Below are 22,988 nucleotides of genomic sequence, written 5' to 3' on the forward strand. Positions count from 1 at the left end.
CATGACATAATCTTTATCACACTCCTGGAAGGGATAATCCCCTTAACTTGCCTGGAGCCTTAATTTCCCCATCTGAACAGGAGAGGTTTGGCCTCCAGAAATCTCTAAGTCTTCTCCAGTTCCATGACACTGGATTCCTGGATATGTGGGGCAGGTCTTCTCTTCCTTCCTCGGGGCTGTGAGGGTGCCCAGAGCCCAAGTGACTTGCCCGACAGGTCTCAGTCTGTCAGGGGTGGTGGAGAAAGGAGAATAGACAAATGGCCAGGTAGGAGGATTTTGATGAAGCCTTCAGACAACAGACTATTATAAGGATGCCCATTGCATATCTGATGATCATGGTTGAAGCATAAGATAGAGAGGTGGGAAAATAAGGAGCAGAAAAAGCAGCTGTGGGATGCTCAATCGTGACTGAAATGCTTTGGGACTAACTTTTTTCTAGTGGAGCCTTTCATTTCTCTCGTGCCTGTGAAACAGTTGAGTTGCAAGGCCCTACGTGCTGCTTCTGAGAAATGAGATTTCTTCTTCTTTTTTTTTTTTTTTAAGATTTTATTTATTTATTTGTCAGAAAGAGAGAGAGAGCACCAAGCAGGGGGAGCAGCAGGCAGAGGGAGAGAGAGAAGCAGGTTCCCTGCTGGGACTCGACTCCAGGACCCTGGGATCATGACCTGAGCTGAAGGCAGATGCTTAACTGACTGAGCCACCCAGGCGTCCCAAGAAATGAGTTTCTTAATTTAACCTAATGAAATAATCATTTAAGATCGTACCTTGAGTCATCTCTATGTTTGTTGGTTGATTTTTTTTCCCAGAAAACAAACCATTTTTCTTCGAAATCAACATTTCACAGTAATATTTTCACCTCCATAGGTCTGCTTTTTACAGCATTATTAATTCTAATTACAGTAAAATGTAAAGAGTGGCTGAGATACTGACTTCCAGCATGACAGAATGAGGAGGTTGACAAATCCTCCTCCCAGAAAGTAACTGGAAAGCTGAAAAAAGATTGCCAAAAATATCCATTTCAGCTCTCTAAAAATTGACCAAAGGCATACAACAAACTGAGAAAGCAAGCACTTGTTCATGAATACTGCAGAACTCTGGGTAGGAGCAACGTGAGCCTGTGGCGGTCTTCCCTAAGGTCGCTCTCATTCCCTCCTCTTCGGCTCTGTCAGTGTGATATCTCAACCAGAGCAGGGCAGGCTGTGAAAACCAGCAGCCTTGCTGCTGCTTCCAGAATACTCTATTTGGAGTATTTTTAGTTAAAATGGCCATGTCAGTAGTAAATCGGTAAGAAGAGCCAATAACTCCACTATCTTGAGTTTCCAGTCCTCTTTGGGGCAAGCAATGGACCAGTGGTCTAGCTGAGCACTTAATAGGTAGTTCGGGGAGGTGAGACAGCAAGCAGGGGCTTGATAGCTCTCCATCTGTCCCAGATTGACCGTAGTCTGTGTGCACGAGCGGCAGAGATGGAGTGTGCCCAAAACACCCACATGTCCCTGGCCAGCAGAGCCTGCATGCACACACAGGAGATGGGAGAGAGCCAGCAAAAGCTGGGGCAGGCATGAAAAACTTCAGCCTGAAGTTTGAGTGTGCTCCCCAGCCCACACACAGAAGCAGAGAGAAGAAGCCTTTCTGGCTGAAGGTGTTTGAACAAAACCTCTGACTAGTCTTTGCTAAAACACTAAGCTATGCAGAGATGGAGATGACTTCTAGAGAGCCAGAAAAAGCTTAAAAATAAAAAGTAGAAAAAAAAAACCTGAGTAAAGGACATCAGCAACTGTACCTTATATGGGAGACTAATTTCATAGACTTAGTCCAGGCAAATTACTAAACAAGCAAAACAGCAATACCAACAACAGTGCTCTGGAAAAGTCAGAATCCAAAGTTGCTATGCTATATTATCTAAAATGTCCAATATTCAACAACAAAAAAGGTAGGGGCATCCAAAGAAACCAGAAAGCATGATCCATACACAGGAAAAAAGCAGTTAATAGGAGCTATGTCTGAGTGTCCTCCGATATAGGACTTAGTGGAAGAAGACTGCAAAGCAGCTATTTAAATACACTTAGAGATCTAAAGGAAACCAGGTTTAAAGAATTAAAAACTCAGTGAATACAGAATCTCAATAAAGAGATAGAGATGATTAAAAAAAAAGAGACCCAAGTGGAAATTCCATAATTGGAAAATACAATGACCGAAATGAGATGAAATGAAAAATTCCCTAGAGGTACTCAACAACAGATATAAATGGCAGAAGGAAAAATAAGTGAACTGGAAGGTGGAACAAAAGCGAGTATTCAATCTAAAGAGCAAAGATTTTTTAATAACTGAAGAATTATGAACAGAGGCTTAGAGACCTGTGACACAACATCAAGCATATCAACATATGTGTTATGAGAGTTCCAGAGGAAGAGGAAAGTGGTGTAGAAAAAAATACAATCAATGGATGACTTATCAAAAACAATGGAAACCAGAAGGCAATAGGATAACATATCCAACATACTGAAAGAAAAATCTGTCAACCAGGAAGTCTACATACAGCAAAACTGTCCTTCAGACGTGAAGGAGAAATAAAGACATTCCCAAATGAAGATTAAGAGATTTATTGCAAGCCTCTATATCAATCATTATATTACATGTGAATAGACTAAACATCCCACTCAAAAAGCAAAGATTGTCAGACTGGATAAAAAAGCAAGACGCATCTATATGCTGTCTACAAAGGACACACCTTAGATACAAAGACATAAATAGGATGAACGTAAAAGGATGGAAAAATGTCACCATGCAAACAGTAGCTTATTAGCGAGCTAGCTAGAGTGACTATATTAAAATCAGACAGGGGCGCCTGGATGGCTCAGACAGTTAAGCGTCTGCCTTCAGCTCAGGTCATGATCCCAGGGTCCTGGGATCAAGCCCCACTTTGGGCTCCCTGCTGAGCAGGGAGCCTGCTTCTCCCTCTCCCTCTGCCTGCCACTCCCCCTGCTTGTACTCTCTCTCTCTCTCCCTCTCTGTCAAATAAATAAAATCTTAAAAAAATAAAATCAGACAAAATAGACTTTATGACAGGAAATATTGCTAGGGAAAAACAAAGACATTTGTTAATGATAAAAGGATTGGTACACTAGAAAGATATGACAGTTATAAATGTATATGCACCTAACAACAGTACCCCAAAATGTATGAAGCAAAAAGTGACAGAATAGAAAGGAGAAATAAATTATTCAACAATAATAGAGATGCCAATCCTACACTCTCAAAGTTGATAGAACAACTAGATGGAAAAACAAGGATATAAAAGGTATAGATGACTTGAACAATACTATCAACCAACTTGTCATAACGGACATATGATACTCCACCCACTGACTGCAGAAAACACATTCTTCTCAAATACACATGAAACATTCTTCAGGATAGATGTTGTGCTGGGTCACAAAACAAGTCTCAGTAAATTTAAAAAGATTGAAATCATGTAAACTATGTTCTTTGGTCACAGAATTATATTAGAAATTTACAACAGAAAAAAAGTCTAGGAAAAAAACCATTTATTTGGAAATTAAATAACATACCTCTAAATAGTGCACGGGGCAAAGAAGACATCACAAGGGAAAATAAAAGTATTTTGAACCAAATGAAAACAAAACCACACAATATGTCAGAATTTATGGGATGCAGTTAAAGTAGTGCTCAGAGGGAAATTTATAGCTATAAACACCCATATCAGAAAAAAGAAAGGTCTCAAATCATAATCTGAGCTTCTACCTTAAGAAACTAGAGAAAGAGCAAATTAAATCCATAGTAAGCAGAAGGAAGGATATGATAAACTTAAAAGTGGAAATTAATAAAATTCAAAACAAAAATAATAAGGAAAATCATTGTTGGTTTCCTGAAAACACCAACAAAATTGACAAACCTCTAGCCAGAATGACTAAGAAAATAAGAAAGAAGACACAGCTTATCAAAATTAGAAATGAAATGAAGGACATCACTACTGATTCTATAGAAACTAAGAGGATTATATATTATGAATAACTTTCTTCATTTATATTATGCCAGCAAATTAGACAATTTAGAGGAAATGGACAAAGTCCCAGAAAGGTACAAATTAGGAAAATTGAAGAATAAATAGAAAATCTGAATAAACTTCTCTAACAAGTAAATAAATGTAAGTAGTAATTAAAAATCTTTCCACAAAGAAAAACTCAGGCTCAATGGGCTTTACTGATGAATTCTGTCAAATACTTTTATTTTTATTTTATTTTATTTTTAAATTTTTATGTTTTTTTCTTGTTCTTTTTTTTTTTTTTAATATTTTATTTATTTGTTTGCCAGAGAGAGAGGGAGAGCAAGAGAGAGCACAAGTGGGGGAATGACAGGCAGAGGGAGAAGCAGACTCCCTGTTGATCAGGGAGCCCCATGTGGGACTCAGTCCCTGGACCCTGGGATCGTGACCTGAGCCAAAGGCAGACGCTTAACCGACTGAGCCACCCAGGAGTCCCTCTATCAAATATTTTTAAATGAAATATTTTTTCTTTACAAATTCTTTTAGAAAGCAGAGGAAAGGGAATAACACCCAATTTATTCTATGAGGTGAGTTACCTGGATACTAAAACCAGACAAAAGAAAATCATAAGAAACCTACAGATCAATATTTTTCATGAACACAGATCTTTAGCAAAATAGTAGCAAACCAAATATGGCAGCATATAAAAAGAATTTTATAGCATGATCAAGTGATATTTATCAGGAATACAAAGTTGGTTTAACAAATGAAAATTAATATAATACATTATATTTATAGAATAAAGAACAAAAAATGCAGCCACGTCAATAGGTGCAGAAAAATCATTTGATTAAATCCAATGTCCATTCATGATAGAAATTCTCAACACACTAGTAATAGAAGGGAATCTTCTTAACCTGATAAAAGGCATATGTGAAAAACCTATAGTTAACATTATGCCAAATGGTGAAAGACTTTCCCTCTAAGATTGGGAACAACATAAGAATGTTTGTGCTCACCACTTCTATTGGGCAGTGTAGTATGGCCAAAAAAAAAAAGGCATCCAGATCAGAAAGAAAGAAATTAAATTGTGTGGGTGCCTGGGTGGCTCAGTTGGTTAAGCAACTGCCTTCGGCTCAGGTCATGATCCCGGAGTCCTGGGATCGAGTCCCACATCGGGCTCCCGGCTCAGCGGGGAGCCTGCTTCTCCCTCTGACCCTCTCCCCTCTCATGCTGTTTCTCTGTCTCTCTCTTTCTCTCAAATAAATAAATAAATAAAATCTTTCAAAAAAAAAAAAGAAATTAAATTGTCTGTATTCACAGATGACATTCTCCTATATGTAGAAAATCCTAAGAAATCTATAAAAACATTAATTGAACTAATAAACAATTTATCAAGGTCTCACGATACAAAACCAATGTACAAAAATCAATTGTAGTTTTATGTATTAGTAACAGTCATGTTCATAAAAATGAAATTAGGAAAACAAGTCCATTCATAATAGCATTACAAAAAATATGTAGGAACTTAACAAAGAGGTTCAGACTGAAAACTGTAAAATCTCTCTAAGAGAAATTTAAGAAGATCTCAATAAATGGAGAGACTCAATGTTGTTAAGATGGAAATTTTTCCTAAGTCGATCCATAGATTCAACATAATCCCTGTCAGAATCCCAGCAAACGCTTTTGTACGGATTCACAAACTGATCCTAAAGTGTATTTGGAAATTCAATAGCCAAAATAGTTTTGAAAAAGAAGAAGTTGGGGTTGAAAACTCACTATAAAGCTAGAATCATCCAGACATTATGGTGTTGGCATAAGGAGAGGCATTTATGGTCTGTTGACTTTCGAGATAGGTGCCAAGGCAATTGAACAGGGAAAGGATTTTCTTTACAACACACGGTGCTGGAACAATCAAATATCTATAAGCCAAAAAAAAAGGCTTAGCCCCTCATCTCACATCACCAACTCAATATGGATTGTGAACCTAAATGTAGGCACTAAAACTGGAAAACTTAGAAGAAAACATGAGAAGAAATCTAACTGACCTTGGTTTAAGCAAAGAGTTCTTAGATATGACACCAAAAGCATAAGATATAAAGTAATTGATAAATTAGACTTCATTTAAATTAAAATATTTTGCAATTCAAATTAATGGTCAAAAGACACTGTTAAGAAAGTGAAAAGCCACAGCCTAGGAGAAAAGATTTGCAGATTATATATCTGATTAAGGACTTGTTTCTAAAATGTCTTAAGAATTCTTACACTTTAATGAGACTACATACAACCCAATTAAAAGATGGTCAGGGACACCTGGGTGGCACATTTGGTTAGGCATCCGACTCTTGGTTTCAGCTCAGGTTGTGATCTCAGGGTCATGAGATCGAGCCCCTCATCAGGCGCCCTGCTCATCTTGGAGTCTGCTTAAGACCCTGTCCCCCTGCACATACCCTACCTTCCTGGCATCTGGCCCAATAAACATTAGTGGCTGAAAAAAAAAACAAAACTCTGTCCCCCTCTCCCTCTGCCCCTCTTCCCTGCTCTCTCTCTCTCTCTCTCTCTCTCTCTCTCTCAAATAAATAAATCTTTTTTAAAAAATAAAAAAAAATGGTCAGAAGATGTGAATACATATATATGTATATAATGGAATATTACTCAGCCATAAAAAAGAATGATGCCACTTGCAACAATGTGGATGGAGCTAGAGAGTATAATAAAAAGAGGAAGACAGAGACAATATGATTTCACACATATATGAAATGTAAGAAACAAAACAAATGAGGAAAGGGGAAAATAGAGAGGCAAACCAAGAAACAGACTCTTAACTATAGAGAACAAACTGATGGTTACTAGGGGCGAGGTGAGAGGGGGATGTGTGAACTAGGTGATGGGGATTAAGGAGGGCACTTGTTGTGATGAGCACCAGATGATTTATGCAAGTGTTGAATCATTATATTGTACACCTGAAACTAATATTACACTGTACGGTAGGTAACTAATTGGAATCTAAATAAAAGCTTAAATTTTAAAAAAGGAAAAAAGATGTGAATAGACATTTCACCAAAGGAGATATATGAATGGTTCATAAAGTCCATTAAAAGGAACTCAATGTCATTAGTCATTAGGAAAATGCAGATTAAAACCATGATGAGATACCACTACACACTCACTGGGATGGCTATAATAAAAAAAATACAGATGATATCAAGTGCTGACGAGGATGTGGGGAAACTGGGACCCTCACAAATTACTGGTAGGAATGTAAAATGGTTTAGCCACTTTACAAAACTGTCTTGATAGTTTCTTACAATGTTAAACATAAACTGACTATACAACCCAGCAATTCTGTTCCTAGAAATCTACCCAAGAGAAATGAAAACAAAAAGACTTTAACATGAACACTCAGAGTAGCATTCTTCATAGTAGCCCCAAACTGCACACAATCGAAATGTCTATCAGCTGGTGAATGTGTAAATGAGATGTGCCGTGCACATACAATGAGATACTATTTGGTAATAAAGAGGGATGGGCTACTAATACATTGCTATGCCACGGATGAATCTCAAAAACATTACGCTTGGTGAAATAAGCCGGTTGCAAAATAATACATATAGTATGATGCCATTTCTGTGAAATTTCCAAAAAAGGCAAATGTAGAGAGACAGAAAGGGTAGTGATGGTTTCTTGGAGCAGAGACTGACTAAAATAGGCTCAAGGAAGTTTTTTTTTAGGTAATGGAAATGTTCTAAAACCGGGTTGTAGTGATGGTTGCACCATCACTTAAATTAATTTCTTAAATGTGTTCATTAAAAATCACTGAATTTTACATTTACAGTGGGTGGATTTTATGGCATGTGAACCATCCCTCAAAGCTACAAAGTGCTCAAAGAATAGTGTTTAAATCTTGTCTTTCAGGACTAGGGAGGATATTTCTCCTCTGTGTGTGGCTTTGCCTGTTTGACCACTACTTTCATGAGCCTCCTTTTTATTTATTTTGTTTTTTCTTTTCCTCTTAAACTCGGAGGGAGGTTTATAATTTCCTTCTCTGTAGTTGATTCAAAAGTGGAAGGATTTTTTTTTTTAAAGATTTTATTTATTTGAGAGAGAGAGAATGAGAGACAGAGAGCACGAGAGGGAAGAGGGTCAGAGGGAGAAGCAGACTCCCCGCTGAGCAGGGAGCCCGATGCGGGACTCGATCCCGGGACTCCAGGATCATGACCTGAGCCGAAGGCAGTCGCTCAACCAACTGAGCCACCCAGGCGCCCAAAAGTGGAAGGATTTTTAATTGGCTGCTGTGGTTTAATGCTAATCCTCCTTAAATGTGGAAGATTGGATTAGATGAGCCACTAAGGTCTTTTCCAGCCTCAATACATGAAGCAGTCGTTCTCTTTTTCTCCCTCCCCTCTTCTCCTTTTTCTTTTCTGTTTGAAAATAAGCTCTGTTATCCTCAGTGGCAGAACATTTACCCATTCTTTGGGCCACCTACACATCAAAATGTGCTGACATTTGAAATACAACATAATTGTACTTAGCAATACAACATTTCCCCATGACGTCATTGTGACTCTACTGAGTGCCAGCATATTCGGAAAGTGACTCAGAAGGATGTTCCATTGGCCCCAGAGGAGAATTTGGATTCTGTGGAAAAACTCAAAGATACTCAGAAAGGGATGTCATTCAGAAGGGGCTAAGGGTACCTTCTTCCTTGCTCCAGATGGATCCATTCTCTGGTATTTTCCTGGGAGTTGTCACATGAACTTCATCACTTCCAAGGCATCCAGGCTTCTCTCCAGTCCTTATCTTAGTATCTTCTTTAGGTCTGAGAAAGCTCAGCGTGGGAAAAAAGTGCCTCTGAGTCACTTTATATTGTTACCACTGTTGTTATTGTTTTTTTTTTTAATCTGTGAATTTAAGAAACATTCTAAAAAGCTAAAAATAACAGAATATTTAACAACTTTTTATATTCCTCCCTTCAGTTTGATAAATTCGGGTGTGTGAAATCTAACTTCATCTTCATAAAATCTTGGAATCCCTTCCCACTTGTGAAGCATTGGTACAAGAAAAAGTGAATGAATTTAAGAGGAAAGCATTGAAATGTGTACACATATAAGGAAGATGTGGTATGCTAATGGGTTTTTCTAGCAGATTTAAGTTCTTGTATGAGAATTTTTTCTTGATCAAATAGTGCCTTGTCTCATCCTTGTTAACTTCAAACTGACTGGTGTTGTCAGCATCCATCAGGAAGAAGCAGTTGAGGCCAGTGTGAGTTTATGTTGAGGATGAGCCAGGAGAGGAGAGGCATTCCCAGACAGCAGCTCTGGCCCTCTAGGGTCCTTAGAATCAGTGTTTGCTCCCCATTTCAAAGCTGCCTCCATAAGAATGCTTTTTTTCCTTTAAGCTAATGCCATAGTTGCTGCCGCCATCTTGTCCTGAGTCGGTGGTAGACCAGCAAGCCAAGTCTTACTTAGTCTGTTCTCCTTATGGCCCTGGGAAAGATTTTTCTATAGCTTACCTAGGATGTGTCTCTTGATTTGGTTTAGTTTTTTGATTGATAGAATCTCAGCTTTCATGTGCATGGGCTGGGATGAGGGTGGCCCTCACTCTCAGGGCCATGCAGAGTGGGGTCAGCACCAGAGCATAACATGCACCTCCTTACCTGTTGCATCCTAGGTGCCTTGCTTGCCTCCCCCGGTCCCTTCCCTGACACTGTCATGATTTACTGCCTGCCTGAAACAGCTATTAATTCCATGGGATTTTAAGTTACACTAGATTCTTAGAGTTTGGGTGGTATTGTTTTTTAAGATTTTATTTTTAAGCAGTCTCTACACCTAACATGGGGCTCGAACCCACAACCCTGAGATTAAGAGTCACATGCTCCACCAACGGAGCCAGCCAGGTGCTCCTAAATGGAAAACTTCTTTTTTTTTTTTTTTAAAGTAATCTCCACACCCAACGTCAGACTCGAACTCAGAGAACCCTGAGATCAGGGTTCAAGATCAAGATCTTGAATTGCATTCTCTACTGACTGAGCCAGCCACGTGCCCCCCTGGGTGGTATGAAGAGTGCCTTATATCAAAGTGCATGGTCTCTCTTTGAATGGCCTTCTCAGAAATGTCAGTCAGTCAACATCGATTAGGGAAACTTTTGGAGTCTGGGGTGGTAGAAGTGCATTAGTGTATGTGTAGTGCTTGCCAAAGGCATCTTATAATCCAGAGGAGGAGGTAAGAGTGACAAGGGTGAGACTATTAGAGGACATTGCTGAGCAGGGTGGTATGACTTCAGGAGCTGGGAAGAGGGAACCTGTGAGTGGGCTGATGAAGTGGAGAGACCGAACTGGCCCCTGCAAGCCCGTCTTGCCTGGGAGAAGGGAAGATGGACGGACGGGCTTCCAGGTTGAGTGGCAGGCGCTCTGAGGTGGGATGTGCAGTTGGGGAACCGTGAGGAAACAAATTTGACCAGAGGAGGAGAAGAGTGTGAAGGTGTGAGGGGGAAATTCTGGGCCCAGAAGAGACAGATGAGGAAGCCCTAAAAGCCATGCCCCCAGAGACCACTGTGAACTTCTGAATGAGACCGGCTAATGGCAAATCGCGTTGGAAATGAGTTCCAAGCATTTAGAAGGGAGGCGAATCAAGGTAGTGAGTGATGGCAGTAAGGGTGAAAGGTCAACTTGACTGATCGTCTGAAGCAAAATAAATTGTAATCATTTAATCTATCATATAAGTGTTGTGTGATGTGTAATTAGTTAGATAACAAAGGAATTAGATACCAAATTAGATAACAAAGACTCAGATCTGTTAAAGCAGTAAGGTATGTGTGACAATTGTCTGGGTCTAAGGAAGATCACAAATGGCTCCAAGGTTTGTGGCTCGGACATGAGAAATCCATGGCATCACAGACAGAAATGGGGGGAGGGGGGCGGGTTATGAAAGAACAATGTTGGGGAGGAAAGCTGGTGAAATATGTTTTAGATGTGTATGGTGAGAAAATATCTAAATGGAGCTGTTTTGTGTTGGAAACATGGGGGGAAACGCAGGGGAGAACTCAGGGCTTCACGTGTCTGTTTGGGCTTCACTTAGAGCAGTGGAGTTGACATCAAGAGCATAAAGAAGTAGATGAGCTCACTGAGGGAGTGAGAGGGTTTGGGCGGAGCAGAGCGAAGGGCTAGGGCTTCACTTGGGAGACACTTAGATGCCAGAGATCAATAATGTGCAGGAGAGAGAAGTGATAGCTGAGGGGAGCCCCAAAAGCTCCGTGTGGGGAAGCCTAAGGAAGAGTTGAAAGGAGTAAAACAAAATGCCACCAAGAAGTCAGAAAGATCCAGATTGAGAAAAGACTAGAGCAAGGACTTCGCTAGCCTTGGGGGAAACAGCTTTAGTAGAAGGGCAGGGTGGGAGGGGGTGGAAGATGGATCATAAATATCCAAGAATACACAAGACACAGGAAGGAGATTGTGACTGGTGGTGGGCAGGGGGATAGCCAGATCTAGTGAAAATAACTTCTTTTCTGGGGAAAGAAGGAATTGGGCATGCTTGAAACTAGAAAAGAAGACACCATATACAGAGATTCGGAGATGCTGAAAAATGAGGGAAGTTGGGAGAACAGGCTTCAGTGGGAGATGGAAGGGGTATGGAGGCTAGCTGTAGAGAAAACAGCATTTTTCCTGAGCCTCAGTAGAAGGGCGGTGATAGATGGGAATGATGTTTTCCCAGGAGACGTGTGTAGGGGACTGGGATTTCAGGGGAACAAGGAAAGAGCACTCACTGTTTGGCTTTGATCAGATAGCTCAGAAATATTATGACTCAAGTGAGTTCTGACAGTGTTGATGTATCTAATATTTAAAACTAAATGCTGATGACATGTACACTCAACTGTAGGATTATATATAATGATGATGTGCTAGGAGCCAGATCATTGCTTATCAGTGCCTACTTAATTAAGCATTTACCGGATTTTAAAAGTCCTTAATAGAACCCATTCAAAATAAAGTAGGAAACCACTCAGCAATCGGATCTTCCATCCCTATCACCAAAGTCTGCCTTCTCTCGTGGAAGATTATGTGTAAATGCTACTGGTGGTTAATTGGAATGTTTGTCCCTGTTTTTATTTAGAGTTTGGATAGTCAAAATCCATGCTTATACAATGGGGTTTCCTTTCCCATTGCTGCTTAGGAAGATGCTTCTCTCACAGTCCGGGTAGAGGATGGGGAAACCTTCCTAGACATGGTCCTATGTGAGTCTTCAAACCTGGAGTGTGTGGTGGGCGCAGAAGTGGGGCAGGCAGACAAAAGATCAAGGAAGAATAGATTGCAAAATTAGAAAATTCTAAAACTGGACTCAGTGTTTCAAGATAAAAGAAGAATATATGAGATAATGTATGTGAAGGTAGCTGGAGGGTGACAATGTGCTAGGCAAACACAGAGCATTATTACGTACAGTTATATCAACCTGGACCAAGACTTCATTTTGACCTAGCTTTGAGTCCCAGGTCTGCCACTTTCTAGATGTGTGCTTCATTTTCTCATCTGTAAACAAATATAATAATAATATGTGCTATACTGAGAGGATCGAATAATATTGACACAGCCCTAGCAGAGTGAAGGCCGGCCGTGGGCAGGTCCTCCCTGGCCCTGTCAACTACTAGTTTAATTCTTTCACCAAATTAACCAGGGATTTCTGGAGTCTGAAGTTGTCGTTCATATTCTGTAGTTCTAGGTAAGTGAATTTAGCTGTGGGCAGCCTACTCTAGACACTCCTGGACATTCAGCATGCATGAGAACAAGGCCTCTCACACATATTAAATCAGATATTGTCTAACAAGAGAAGCAGTTGATGCACCATTCACAATGTTTTTAAACCTATATAAAGAGTCATTGATTCAGAACAATTGCTAGGCCTGTGAAAATGTGTTTGTTGGTTTCCATGGAGCCCACCCTGCTGGCTGTTGGGCGATGGTGCCTTAATTACACGCTGGGATTGCCAGGGAGCCTTCACAGTTCTCTCTATGACAACACCTCCTTGTGTAGTAACTCGACCACCATCCTCAACTGTGTTTCCCACGTAGGAGTCGCTCTTAAAAGAGGGGAGAAGATTCTGCTGGTAAGTTTCAGCCTCCCATTGATTTATCCTTATGAAGATCTCTTAAGTGGATAAGAAGTTTTCTGAGTTTTGACTGCCTATCTTTCTGGCTGTTTTGCCAGATCTTGGGAGCGTGGCCTAATGTCTTTCTTTTTTCAATGACACGTTGACATTTCTCTTGATTAAGATAAAGGAGTCTTGGCTATGTCAGTTTACTAGGTAAAATTAAGCCTGTTTTACAGTGAACTTGTAAACTTGTAAAAAGCATTGTCAACAGATGCTGTTAGGGTTCGATGTGCGCAATTTTATTTATTTATTTGTTTGTCTATTTTTTAAAGATTTTATTTATTTATTTGACAGAGACTCAGATAAAGAAAGAACACAAGCAGGGGGAGTGGGAAAGGGAGAAGAAGTCTTCCCACGGAGCAGGGAGCCCAATGCGGGGCTCGATGAGGGGCTCGATGTGGGGCTCGATCCCAGGACCCTGGGATCATGACATGAGCTGAAGGCAGAGGCTTAACTGAGTCACTCAGGTGCCCCTGATGTTCGGAATTTTAAAATGTCTCCAAGACCATTGATAAACCTCTTGCTGTTTCTGGTAGAATTTTTTTTTTTTTTTTTTTTTAAAGAAGGAACAGCTTTAGTGTCTTTTAAAATGAAATCATACAAATTTTATGTCTTCTAAATAACATAATTTTTTACTCTTCACTTAAATTTTTTAGATGTATTTGTACAGAAGTTTCAAGGCTTGCTTCGAATCATATCTCGAACTTCTGAGGAGGTGACAAGTAAATACATCTTTCAGGTTCAGGAATCAGACTTCTTAGGTTCAGTGTCTGGCGTGCACATGTGTGCAAATACACACACACACAGAACAGACCATGGGAAAATCCTGGGAGTAGAGTTACGATGTCCATCATGTTTTGCTCTCACTAGGTCGCCTGTGCTGAACAGAGTGTTAATTCTCTTCCTTCTTCTCCTTCCTACCCTGTTGCTACTATTACTCCTCCCCCACTCCAGTTTTATTGAGATATAATTGACATATAACATTGTATTAGCTTAAGGTGCACCACAAAATGATTTGATATTTGTATATATTGTGAAACGATCATTGTAATAAGTTCAGTTAACATCCATCACCTCGAATAGTTAACAGCAAAGTAGGGAGCCCTTCATGAATTTGCATGTCATCCTTGGGGGGGCATGCTAATTGTCTCAGTATCGTTCTAATTTTAGTATATATGCTGCCAAAGTGGGCACAATTACTTCCTTGTCTTTATTATCCTCATCATTCTTGTCATCCTCACTGTCTGTTGGGCGTGGAGAGCCCATCACTGTCTTCCCACACTTCCTGCATGGGGAAAGGGAATCAGGAAAGAGGAGCCTCCCCCATGCCCCCTCAGTTCACCATTTGAATTTCTTCCCTCTTCTCAGCCTAAGACTCCACTCCCTCTTCCCAAAGCCTTGGAAAGTTCACTGGGAGGGATCACTTTCTGTGTAGCTGTTAGTATTCCTTGTGTCCTCCTTCGGTGGTTATTCAGCACCGTAACGCATCAGGAATGGTCTGATGAAAATAAATGATTAAACCCAATGGAGCTCTGCTGTAAAGTGACTTTTATGTTGAAAGAGGGTGCTCAAAAATCTAATTATGGCGATGACCTAATTAAATCCTTTTTCTTTTTCACAGTTTAAGCAGCTATGGCAATGAGAATAACTTTTCATGGAAAATTAAAACCTAGAGGCAGTGCCTGATTTCCTTTACAGTGTCTAGCTGGGCAACAAAAACAGCTTGTGGATGTCTTTCCAGGACATCACTGTCGAAGCAACAGGAACTTGAAGTGGCACGTTCGGGAGCTGCCTTGTTATTGTTGAGCTGCATGGAAACAGTCAGCAAAGAAGTTAGTTATCTGGGAATTCTTCGTTTATGAATAAGGTTTTCCCAGAGGGCACATGGGAGGGGAAATACAGTTGTGGATTAAAGAAAAAAAAATTAAATTCCATTTCCCATTGTCAAAACAATTCATAGGGAAGGGAGTGACGCTAAATGGACATTTTGCTATTTTGGATAAGTTTGTTGTTTTCTTGTTTCCAATTATGCACTCCTAATTCTTTTCTGGGCTATTTTTAGTGCCATTGACCATCACAATGTTCTCTGCTGCAAAAGTATGATAACAATTCTGGCTTTCACAACTTCTGCCTGAATGAATTTGCAGCAGTCCATTTACTAAGGAAATACCCCGAATTTCTATAAATTTCCTGGCTCCAAGGCTTATATGTCATTTAAAATAACTAAAAGTGATTTTTGCAACACAAAGGCCAGTTAACTGGGGACGGTTACCAGGCGCCTGTCCAGGATACACTGATGTGTCCTTAGTGCACTCTGGGATAGTACTGCATAAATGAGTGCTGAGCGAATGCTGATCTTGTACACAGCTTTGCAGGTTTGTGCACTCACATCAGATACAGAGAAAGGGGGAATTCTGCAGGTATCTCCTGAAGTACCTCCCACCGCCCCCAATAATGCTCTTGTGATGCATATACGTCTTTGTTGTTTCCTTCTAGAGACCCTCTCTCTGCATCGCTAAAACTAGGTTTCCTAAGGTGTGGCCGAGCCCAGAGTCATCCGCAAAGAGCTTTTCAGACCCTGTCCGTGCCCAAACCAGAGGGCAGGCTGGGGGCAGAAGTGATTTGCCCATGGCACGAGACAATGAGCGGCCATAGTCAGAGCTAATGAAATGAAACCGTTCTTGGGAAGTCCAAAGGAGCAGACGTTCGTTACGGGAAAGCTGAGTTTTGACGCGTGATAGAAAGGAATGACCCGTGGATGTGAAAGACTTTTAGTGATGTTGTTTTTGTTTATATGTGTTTGTCCCACTGTAAGGCCAGGCAGTTAAGTACAAGCAGGTTGTGCTTGTTTGTATGACTCCAGAATAGCCAGCCAGCCAGTGAAATATGCAGCAAGGAAAGTTTTTTTTCAGTCAACAACGAATTGCCTGGTACCATATAAACACAACTAGTGTTAGACTGTGTGTGTTAATTGTATTGTTTCTGTGCACTCCTGGGGGGTGTTGGTGGAGGGAGGTTGTGAGGGGAACAGGATCTCCCTGGCGACACCTCCATATCTGTCCTCTTGTCGTGTGACTTCTGGGGGCTGGGGGGCATGCCCCCAGTGCAGCCCCTGAGCCACATCTGTCTCCAAGGAAAGTTCTATCTTGTTTCTTTCCTGCCTCACCTCACGCCATTCATTATTCCCTAGTTGGGGCTTTGTGTGTTTTCTGCACAATTTTGCAGGTGCACCCCATGTTTGGCCCAGAATGTGGTAGGTGATTAGTCAAGAGTTGATAAATAAAATACCCACCACTTTGCCTCACGTCCATGTCAGGAGAAGAAAAATAAGGGCAAGGATCAGGCTAATTAGAAAAATCATAATAATCCGGTCACTCCGCCCCAGCCAGCCACCTGGGTGTTTAGCGCAGGTGAGCACAAGGGAGGCAGGGCATATCCTACTCAAGGTTATATCCCCAACACCTGCTGGAGTGCTCCGCTCTCCATAAATATGCCTAAATAATGCGTAAAGGGTCGAGGTGTTCCCAGATGCAAAATTTGAACTGCAAAGAATTTGGTAACTGTGTAAGTGCCTCTTACCTTTTTTAGTGAAAATGGAATTAGGGGCCACTGTTTTCAAGTCTCTGGTTTGTCTTTTGTACAGTGACTACTCCACCCCCCCAAAAAAGAAACAAGATTTTACTTTTTTTTCACACTGCATTCAATTTATCTTCTTGGAATTAGAACACTTTGGTTTCAAGGATCCAGTCACCTGTTATTATCTCTGCACGGCCCTCTCTCCCCCCAAAAGGATTTTCACCTGGGAAAACAAAAAAATTTTTTTTTTCAGGTGAGAGTAAGAGGCGTTCTCATGACTTTGGGCCCTGCATCCTTACAAATCCTTACCTTATTAATTGTACTGTGAGCATCGTCGACACTACTATCCCAAATTGCCAAATGTTTGTGACGTTTGACCATGCTGTTCAGAGCTCTTCCCTCTGTGTGCCCTTAAAATGTTAGGATTTGGGAGTTCAGCACTTTGGCAAGAAGGGGTTTGGCAGTTATTCGGTGTCACCTTTCACTGGAGTATACTTTATCAGTTTTGTCTTTTTTTTTTAAGATTTTATTTATTTATTTGAGAGAGAGAGAGAATGAGAGAGAGAACACGAGAGGGGGGAGGGTCAGAGGGAGAAGCAGGTTCCCCGCTGAGCACGGAGCCTGATGCGGGGCTCGATCCTGGGACTCGAGGATCATGACCTGAGCCGAAGGCAGTCGCTTAAGCAACTGAGCCACCCAGGTGCCCCAGTTTTGTCTTTTTTTTTTAAGATTTTATTTATTTGAGAGAGAGAGAGCACGAGCACGGGGGAGGGGGAGGGGCAGAGGGAGAGGGAGAAGCCGACTCCCCACTGAGCAGGGAACCAGACCCAGGGCTCAATCCCAGGACCCTGGCGCCACCCAGGTGCCCCTCAGTTTTGTCTTTCATGGATGGCTAGAACTCTCAAGAAATTAGAAAAGGAGTTCACTCCTTTCTGAGGGAGTGTGTGTCGTCTCGTATCCCCCACAGCTGAGGCCATAGTCCGTGATCAGGAGATACTTCTTCATGAAAGTATTCCCCACCCCATCCTGGTATCGGAGTTGAGCTACAGCTTCGTGAACCACTCAGATCTCATTAAGTCCTGATGTATCTTCTGTGAAGTCAGTAATGGTTATTCCTCTTTTCCTCAACTTATACTCAGGCTGTTGACTGTTTACGGATTATGTAAGGCATACCTGGGTTTCCGTACTCACGCTTCTTATGAGGTTTTTCTTTTCCCTGAAAATTTTTTTTCAAGTTGTTCTGTTGGAACATGTTACATTCAGCAGATTTATTCAGCAGAGATTTATAGAGTGATGAGACAGTAGAGAAGAGTGACAGATAGCCCCGCTCTCGGGAGACAGAAAGGCCTGGATCAGAATTGCACTCTAGCGATGTAACCTTGGAAAGATTACTTAGCCTCCGTATGTATCAGTTTTCTCATCTGTAAAATGGGAATCATTGTATGACGTCATGGAAATGTTGCAGGGATTGTGTCAAATAATGTGTGTTGAGCATTTTACATCAGCTAGTATAGTATTGCTTGAAAAGAATGAGCCTTTCTTTCACAGATGGAGAAACGTTTGAAGTGCTGTTTGCATTTTGGGTTCAGCTGCAATTTCAGAGCTGCCGATCTGGGTTGATAGAGAGCCTTCGCTTCTGCTTTGCCCCATTTTGCCATTCTAGTATCAAGAGAAATCTAAAATGACCAGATCCAAGTGACACCATAGGTTTCAAAGTGCTTTTTTCAATTTTTCAAAGAACTCAGAGAACCTGAGTTACCATTTTGGAAGTTCTACACAGGTGTTTACTTAAAAAAATGAAGAAGAAAGAAAGAAGTATTGGCCCTAAGGACTGTTGGCTGGGTGTTCAGGAGGGAAATGGCGGCTTTCCGCCTGGCCCAGGTTAGCTGCAAGAGAATGGGGCATTGGGACAGAAGTGGTCTCAAATCTGATGTGAAACCGCACGCCCACCAGAACGGCCAAAATTGTAGAGACTGACAATACCGAGTGTCAGCGAGGACGCAGAATAGCATTTCCGGCTTAGAAAACACTGCAGCTAAACGAGGTACCGTGTAGGACGGCGCGGTCCCACTCCGGCTTGGACGCGAGAGAAACGAAGGCGCATACGCACGTGTATGCTTCCTCTCTCTTAGCCACTTGCAATCCATGTATTTTGTCTGTAACCACTGTCCTTTTAAGCTTCTTGAAAATTCTCACTGGAACAAGTCAGGGAATGAATAAAATCCCCCACCCCCTTTACAAAATCTAAGTGAGAGACTAAAAATTTAATCCCTGAGACATACTTTATAGGTGATGTCTTTGTTTCTCATGGAGGGGAGAGCTCAAATGCAGAGAGGGGAACCGGCCTGCCTGAGGTCCCTCGGTGAGTCTGTGACGCCCAGGACTCCCAGGACACCGCTGGCCCGGCTGCCCCACAGACACGGGCACAAAAGCAGACGCTCACGGGATGGGCGCGGGCTCGTGCCAAGTCCCAGCGCAGGCTCACCTCTGGCGTGCTGGCCACACGACGCGCCCGGTCGTCCTTAGGGATAGGATTCTCCATGGGATGTTTTTCGGGACCGTGCTAGGAAAAAGGGGTTGCCAGCTCTTGTTTTGTTTTGCTCTCGGCTTTCACGGTGGTCACGCCTCACCTCACACTTCGTGCTCCAGTGGCTTTGGGCTCCACCCAGTGGCTCCGAGGTGGCTGACCTGTTGCTACTGTTCCTTCTATGTGGAAAGCCCTTCCCTAGTGTCCTCACTGGCTAATTCTTATCATCTCGATGTGGGGCTTGTTCCCACAATATCCAGAGCATACCCGTAATCTCGGCACTTAACACGTCCCACTGAGACGATCTGCTTAGTGGCCTCCAGAAGCAGCGAGGCCACGCGGGGCGCGTGAGCGTGGGAGCTGGCCGGTCGGGCCTAGGGAGGGGCTCGGGCCGCATCATTCGGCCTCTGCCTCATTCCAGCAGTAACTCAAAGCCCTTTTTCCTTTTTCACTTCTAATTCGGGAAAGGCTTCTTCTGAAACAGTTAGTCATTGTTTTTGTAACTTTCACTTTTTTAAACCCTCCAAAAGAGCAAGGAATAATGTCTTAGCTCGTGCTGCCATTACCAAATACCACAGACTGGGCGGCTGGAGCCACAGACATTTATTCCTCGCGGTTCTGGAGGCTGCACATCCGGGATGAAGGTGCCGGCAGGGCTGGTGTCTGGAGGGAGCTCTCCCCTTGGGTTGCAGATGGCTGCCTTCTAGCTGTGTCTTCACATGGCAAAGAGAGAGAGTAAGCTCTCTGGTCTCTTCTTACAAGGTCACCAAGCCCATCGTGAGGAGCCCTTCCCCCCACCATGAGCCCATCTAACCCCAGTTGCCTTCCAAAGGTCCCATCTCCATACACCATCACATTGGACATTCGGGCTTCAACATATGAGTTGGGGGGTGGGGGTGGGGCACAGTTCAGGCCATAGCAGAAGAGCTCACTGACATTTTGCAGAGTGCGCCAAGCTGTAGAGCAAGAGCTGAAAGCCTTCGTGGTTTGTGTAAATCCCTCAAGTGGAGTTGAGCTGTCGGGGTGAATCTTGCACAAGCTTTGTACATTCCTCAGGAGTTCTCGCGCTCAGATCTTGCAAAACTGTCGGTGACCAGACCTGGAGAAGGCACAGCCCGTGACGTCATGGCCTCACTTCTCCCAACTGATATTCCTCCAGGAATTGTTGGGATTAAGGAAGGAGACAGGTGGGGCACCTGGGTGGCTCAGTCGGTTGGGCGACTGCCTTCGGCTCAGGTCATGATCCTGGATCGAGCCCCGCATGCGGCTCAGCAGGGAGTCTGCTTCTCCCTCTGACCCTCCCCCATCTCATGCTCTCTATTCTCTCAAATAAATAAATAAAATATTTAAAAAAAAAAAAAGGAAGGAGGCAGGTTTAAAGCAGCAAAAAGGTTTTCATCAAATGGGCACTACATTTCCTTAAACACTGCAAGGAGGTCTGGATGTGTATCTTTTGGCAAATCTATTCTTTTTCCTCCATTATTACTCAGGATAACAATGGCATGAATTGAACTTATATCAAAAGGAGATGAAACAAATCCTCAGGCCTTGGAGTAAATATAATTATGGTGCTTTTATTTAAAGCTCCTTTGAGCTGCAATTTATTTCATTTCTAAAAATAAACTGCAAAGATTAGATCTCTCCTTTGAGTGAATCAAAACAACTAGAAAATTAAACACCTTAGCCACATGCCCTTCCTTCCCAGAAGCACAGAGCACTGTTTAGCTTGGGAGACTGATAAAACTTTTCAATCAGCAGGACAAAATTTTAAAAATCACTTTGGCAGAAACCAATCATTTTAAAAGTAAGTCTGTCAGTAGATGAGTACATTTACTGAATAAAATGAAACAGAAAGTTGAGAAAAAGTACCAGAATGAAGAATCTATTGACTCCCCACCAGGCTGTCTCTGAATTGAGTTTGAAAGTTAGGGTCATCTCAAATTCTCTAACAATTGGATGTTCTAAGTATGACAACATTATTTTGCTCTTTATACAGCTTGGCAAAGAAGCAGTCCTTGGCATATTTATAGACTCTTTACTTAAAAAAACATAGTATATGATAGAAAATCAGACAAGTCAGGTATTTTAGGATGAGCTGAAGTGGAATGCCCACAGAGAGAGATAAAAGGAAGAAGCCCTCCAGAGGTACCAGGAAATACCACATCAGTGTCCATATAATATGGCCACTTGAGAAATGTGAATACTGAAGAGAAAAGTCTGACACCCAGCCTAGGAAAGAGCTGACACCTTCTGCACAACTGTGCCAGGAAGCTACAAATCCAAGAGAAAAAATGTCCAAAGGACCACAGATTTTTGAAGTTACAGCAAAGGACCAGTGTTAGATGGAATGACCAGACACACAGGTCTTTTCAGTACATAGCATGTGTTGGAAAGTTCACAGTTTTGATACTTAAACTCTACTACCCACTCCTCTTCCCTTCTTGGGTGTAGACAAAGAGAATACATGCACAAGGAATAGTAGGCAAGTGGGAAACAAAGTTGAGCTGAAAATGTCAAGAGAGTTGAAATGTTGTTTAGAGACTTAAGGCTTTCTGCTCCCTATAGGAGGCATGGCTTCCTCCCCATCCTCCATTCCCCTCCCCAACAGATGGAGACAGAGACTCCAGGGAATTTTACTGCCTGGATTCAAAAGAAGAGAGAAACCATTTAGAGTCTGGATTTTGTGTGTAAAGCACTAGAATCCCCCTAACTTGTGTAATGAGCTTCAGTAAACGTACAAGATGAGTAAGTCTTCCCATCTGAGTGAACTTGGATGAGAGTGAAAGGCCAGGAGGCAGAAGAGTTTCCTCCCCCATGGGCAGAGAGAATCATGAGGAAGGACCTAAATGTTGCTTTCACCACCAGCTGCCTTATTAATCCCCATCAGTTGCATCATACTTGAAACTGTCTGAGAGAAAGAGAAAGAGATTGTGCCTTCGAGAAAGTCCTGTTGCCCCAGGTTGGTGTGTGTGTGTGTGTGTGTGTGTGTGTATAGTCCTAGACTATGGATCCATATATGATATATATGATCCTAGACTATGATAAAAGAACAAAGGTAATTAAAATTGTAATGATGAGTTAATAAGATTGTCACTAACAAGGAAGATGTTCAGAACAAATCAAATAAAGCTTCCCCACGTCGACTTACCATGACATCCAAGGAGGCTCTAGGAAAACAGTGGTTAGCCAAGCCTGGTTTGAAAACCAGTAGCTTACCATTTCTCTGGGTCTCAGTTTTCTTATCTATATAATAAATGGAAACCTTTTACTTCAGAGTAGAGTGTTGTACATTGTGACAGGCCAACATTCAACTGAAACAACTAGGGAGAAAAGCAAATAAATTGCAAAAATAAAATTTTTAAAGAAATCAGAGAGGCACATGGATGGCTTAGTCAGTTAAGTGTCTGACTCTTGATCTCAGCTCAGGTCTTGATCTCAGGGTCATGAGTTCAAGCCCTTCATTGGGCTCCACACCAGGTGTGGAGCCTACTTAAAAAAAAGAAAAACAAATCAGAGACCAGTGAAAGCAATGAGAACAACATAAATAAATTTCCAGAGAAGGAAGGACCCTTCCTAGGTATACTGAGTAACACAAGGTCTGTTCTTCAAGGCGGTTGAGGGGGAGGGGAAGAACTTGCTGATTTTGGGTGGGGACTAAGGACGTGGCTTGGTCCAAGAAGAGCAGACTGGACACAGTTTGCAGGATTAGTGAGACATAAAGGGGAAAAAAGAATGGAGAGAA

At 42.0% G+C, this 22,988-nt stretch overlaps 1 protein-coding gene and 1 non-coding gene across 15 annotated transcripts in view; one reads left to right on the plus strand and one right to left on the minus strand.

Moving 5' to 3' along the window:
- The window catches only part of TMEM241 (transmembrane protein 241), a 115,764-nt gene that overhangs the window by 72,624 nt on the left and 20,152 nt on the right, over positions 1 to 22,988 (plus strand). The window contains exon 14 of one of the 14 annotated variants that reach the window (XM_064577821.1): positions 544 to 11,376. The exons of 12 other annotated variants lie outside the window; for them this stretch is intronic. In XM_064577821.1, the coding sequence (XP_064433891.1) occupies positions 544 to 669 (126 nt within the window). In that variant the 3' untranslated portion in view covers positions 670 to 11,376. Of the gene's footprint in view, positions 1 to 543; positions 11,377 to 22,988 lie in introns of those variants that run through there. One more of the 14 variants, XM_064577822.1, reaches the window with a different exon arrangement.
- LOC123853313 (U6 spliceosomal RNA) lies at positions 14,234 to 14,337 on the minus strand. Its single transcript, XR_006793093.1, has one exon. It is a non-coding gene; the product is annotated as a U6 spliceosomal RNA (small nuclear RNA).

The sequence above is a fragment of the Mirounga angustirostris genome, unplaced genomic scaffold (assembly GCF_029215605.1).
Source record: "Mirounga angustirostris isolate CCGP_5_RB_7025 unplaced genomic scaffold, mMirAng1.0.hap1 SCAF_14, whole genome shotgun sequence".
Lineage (NCBI taxonomy): Eukaryota > Metazoa > Chordata > Mammalia > Carnivora > Phocidae > Mirounga > Mirounga angustirostris.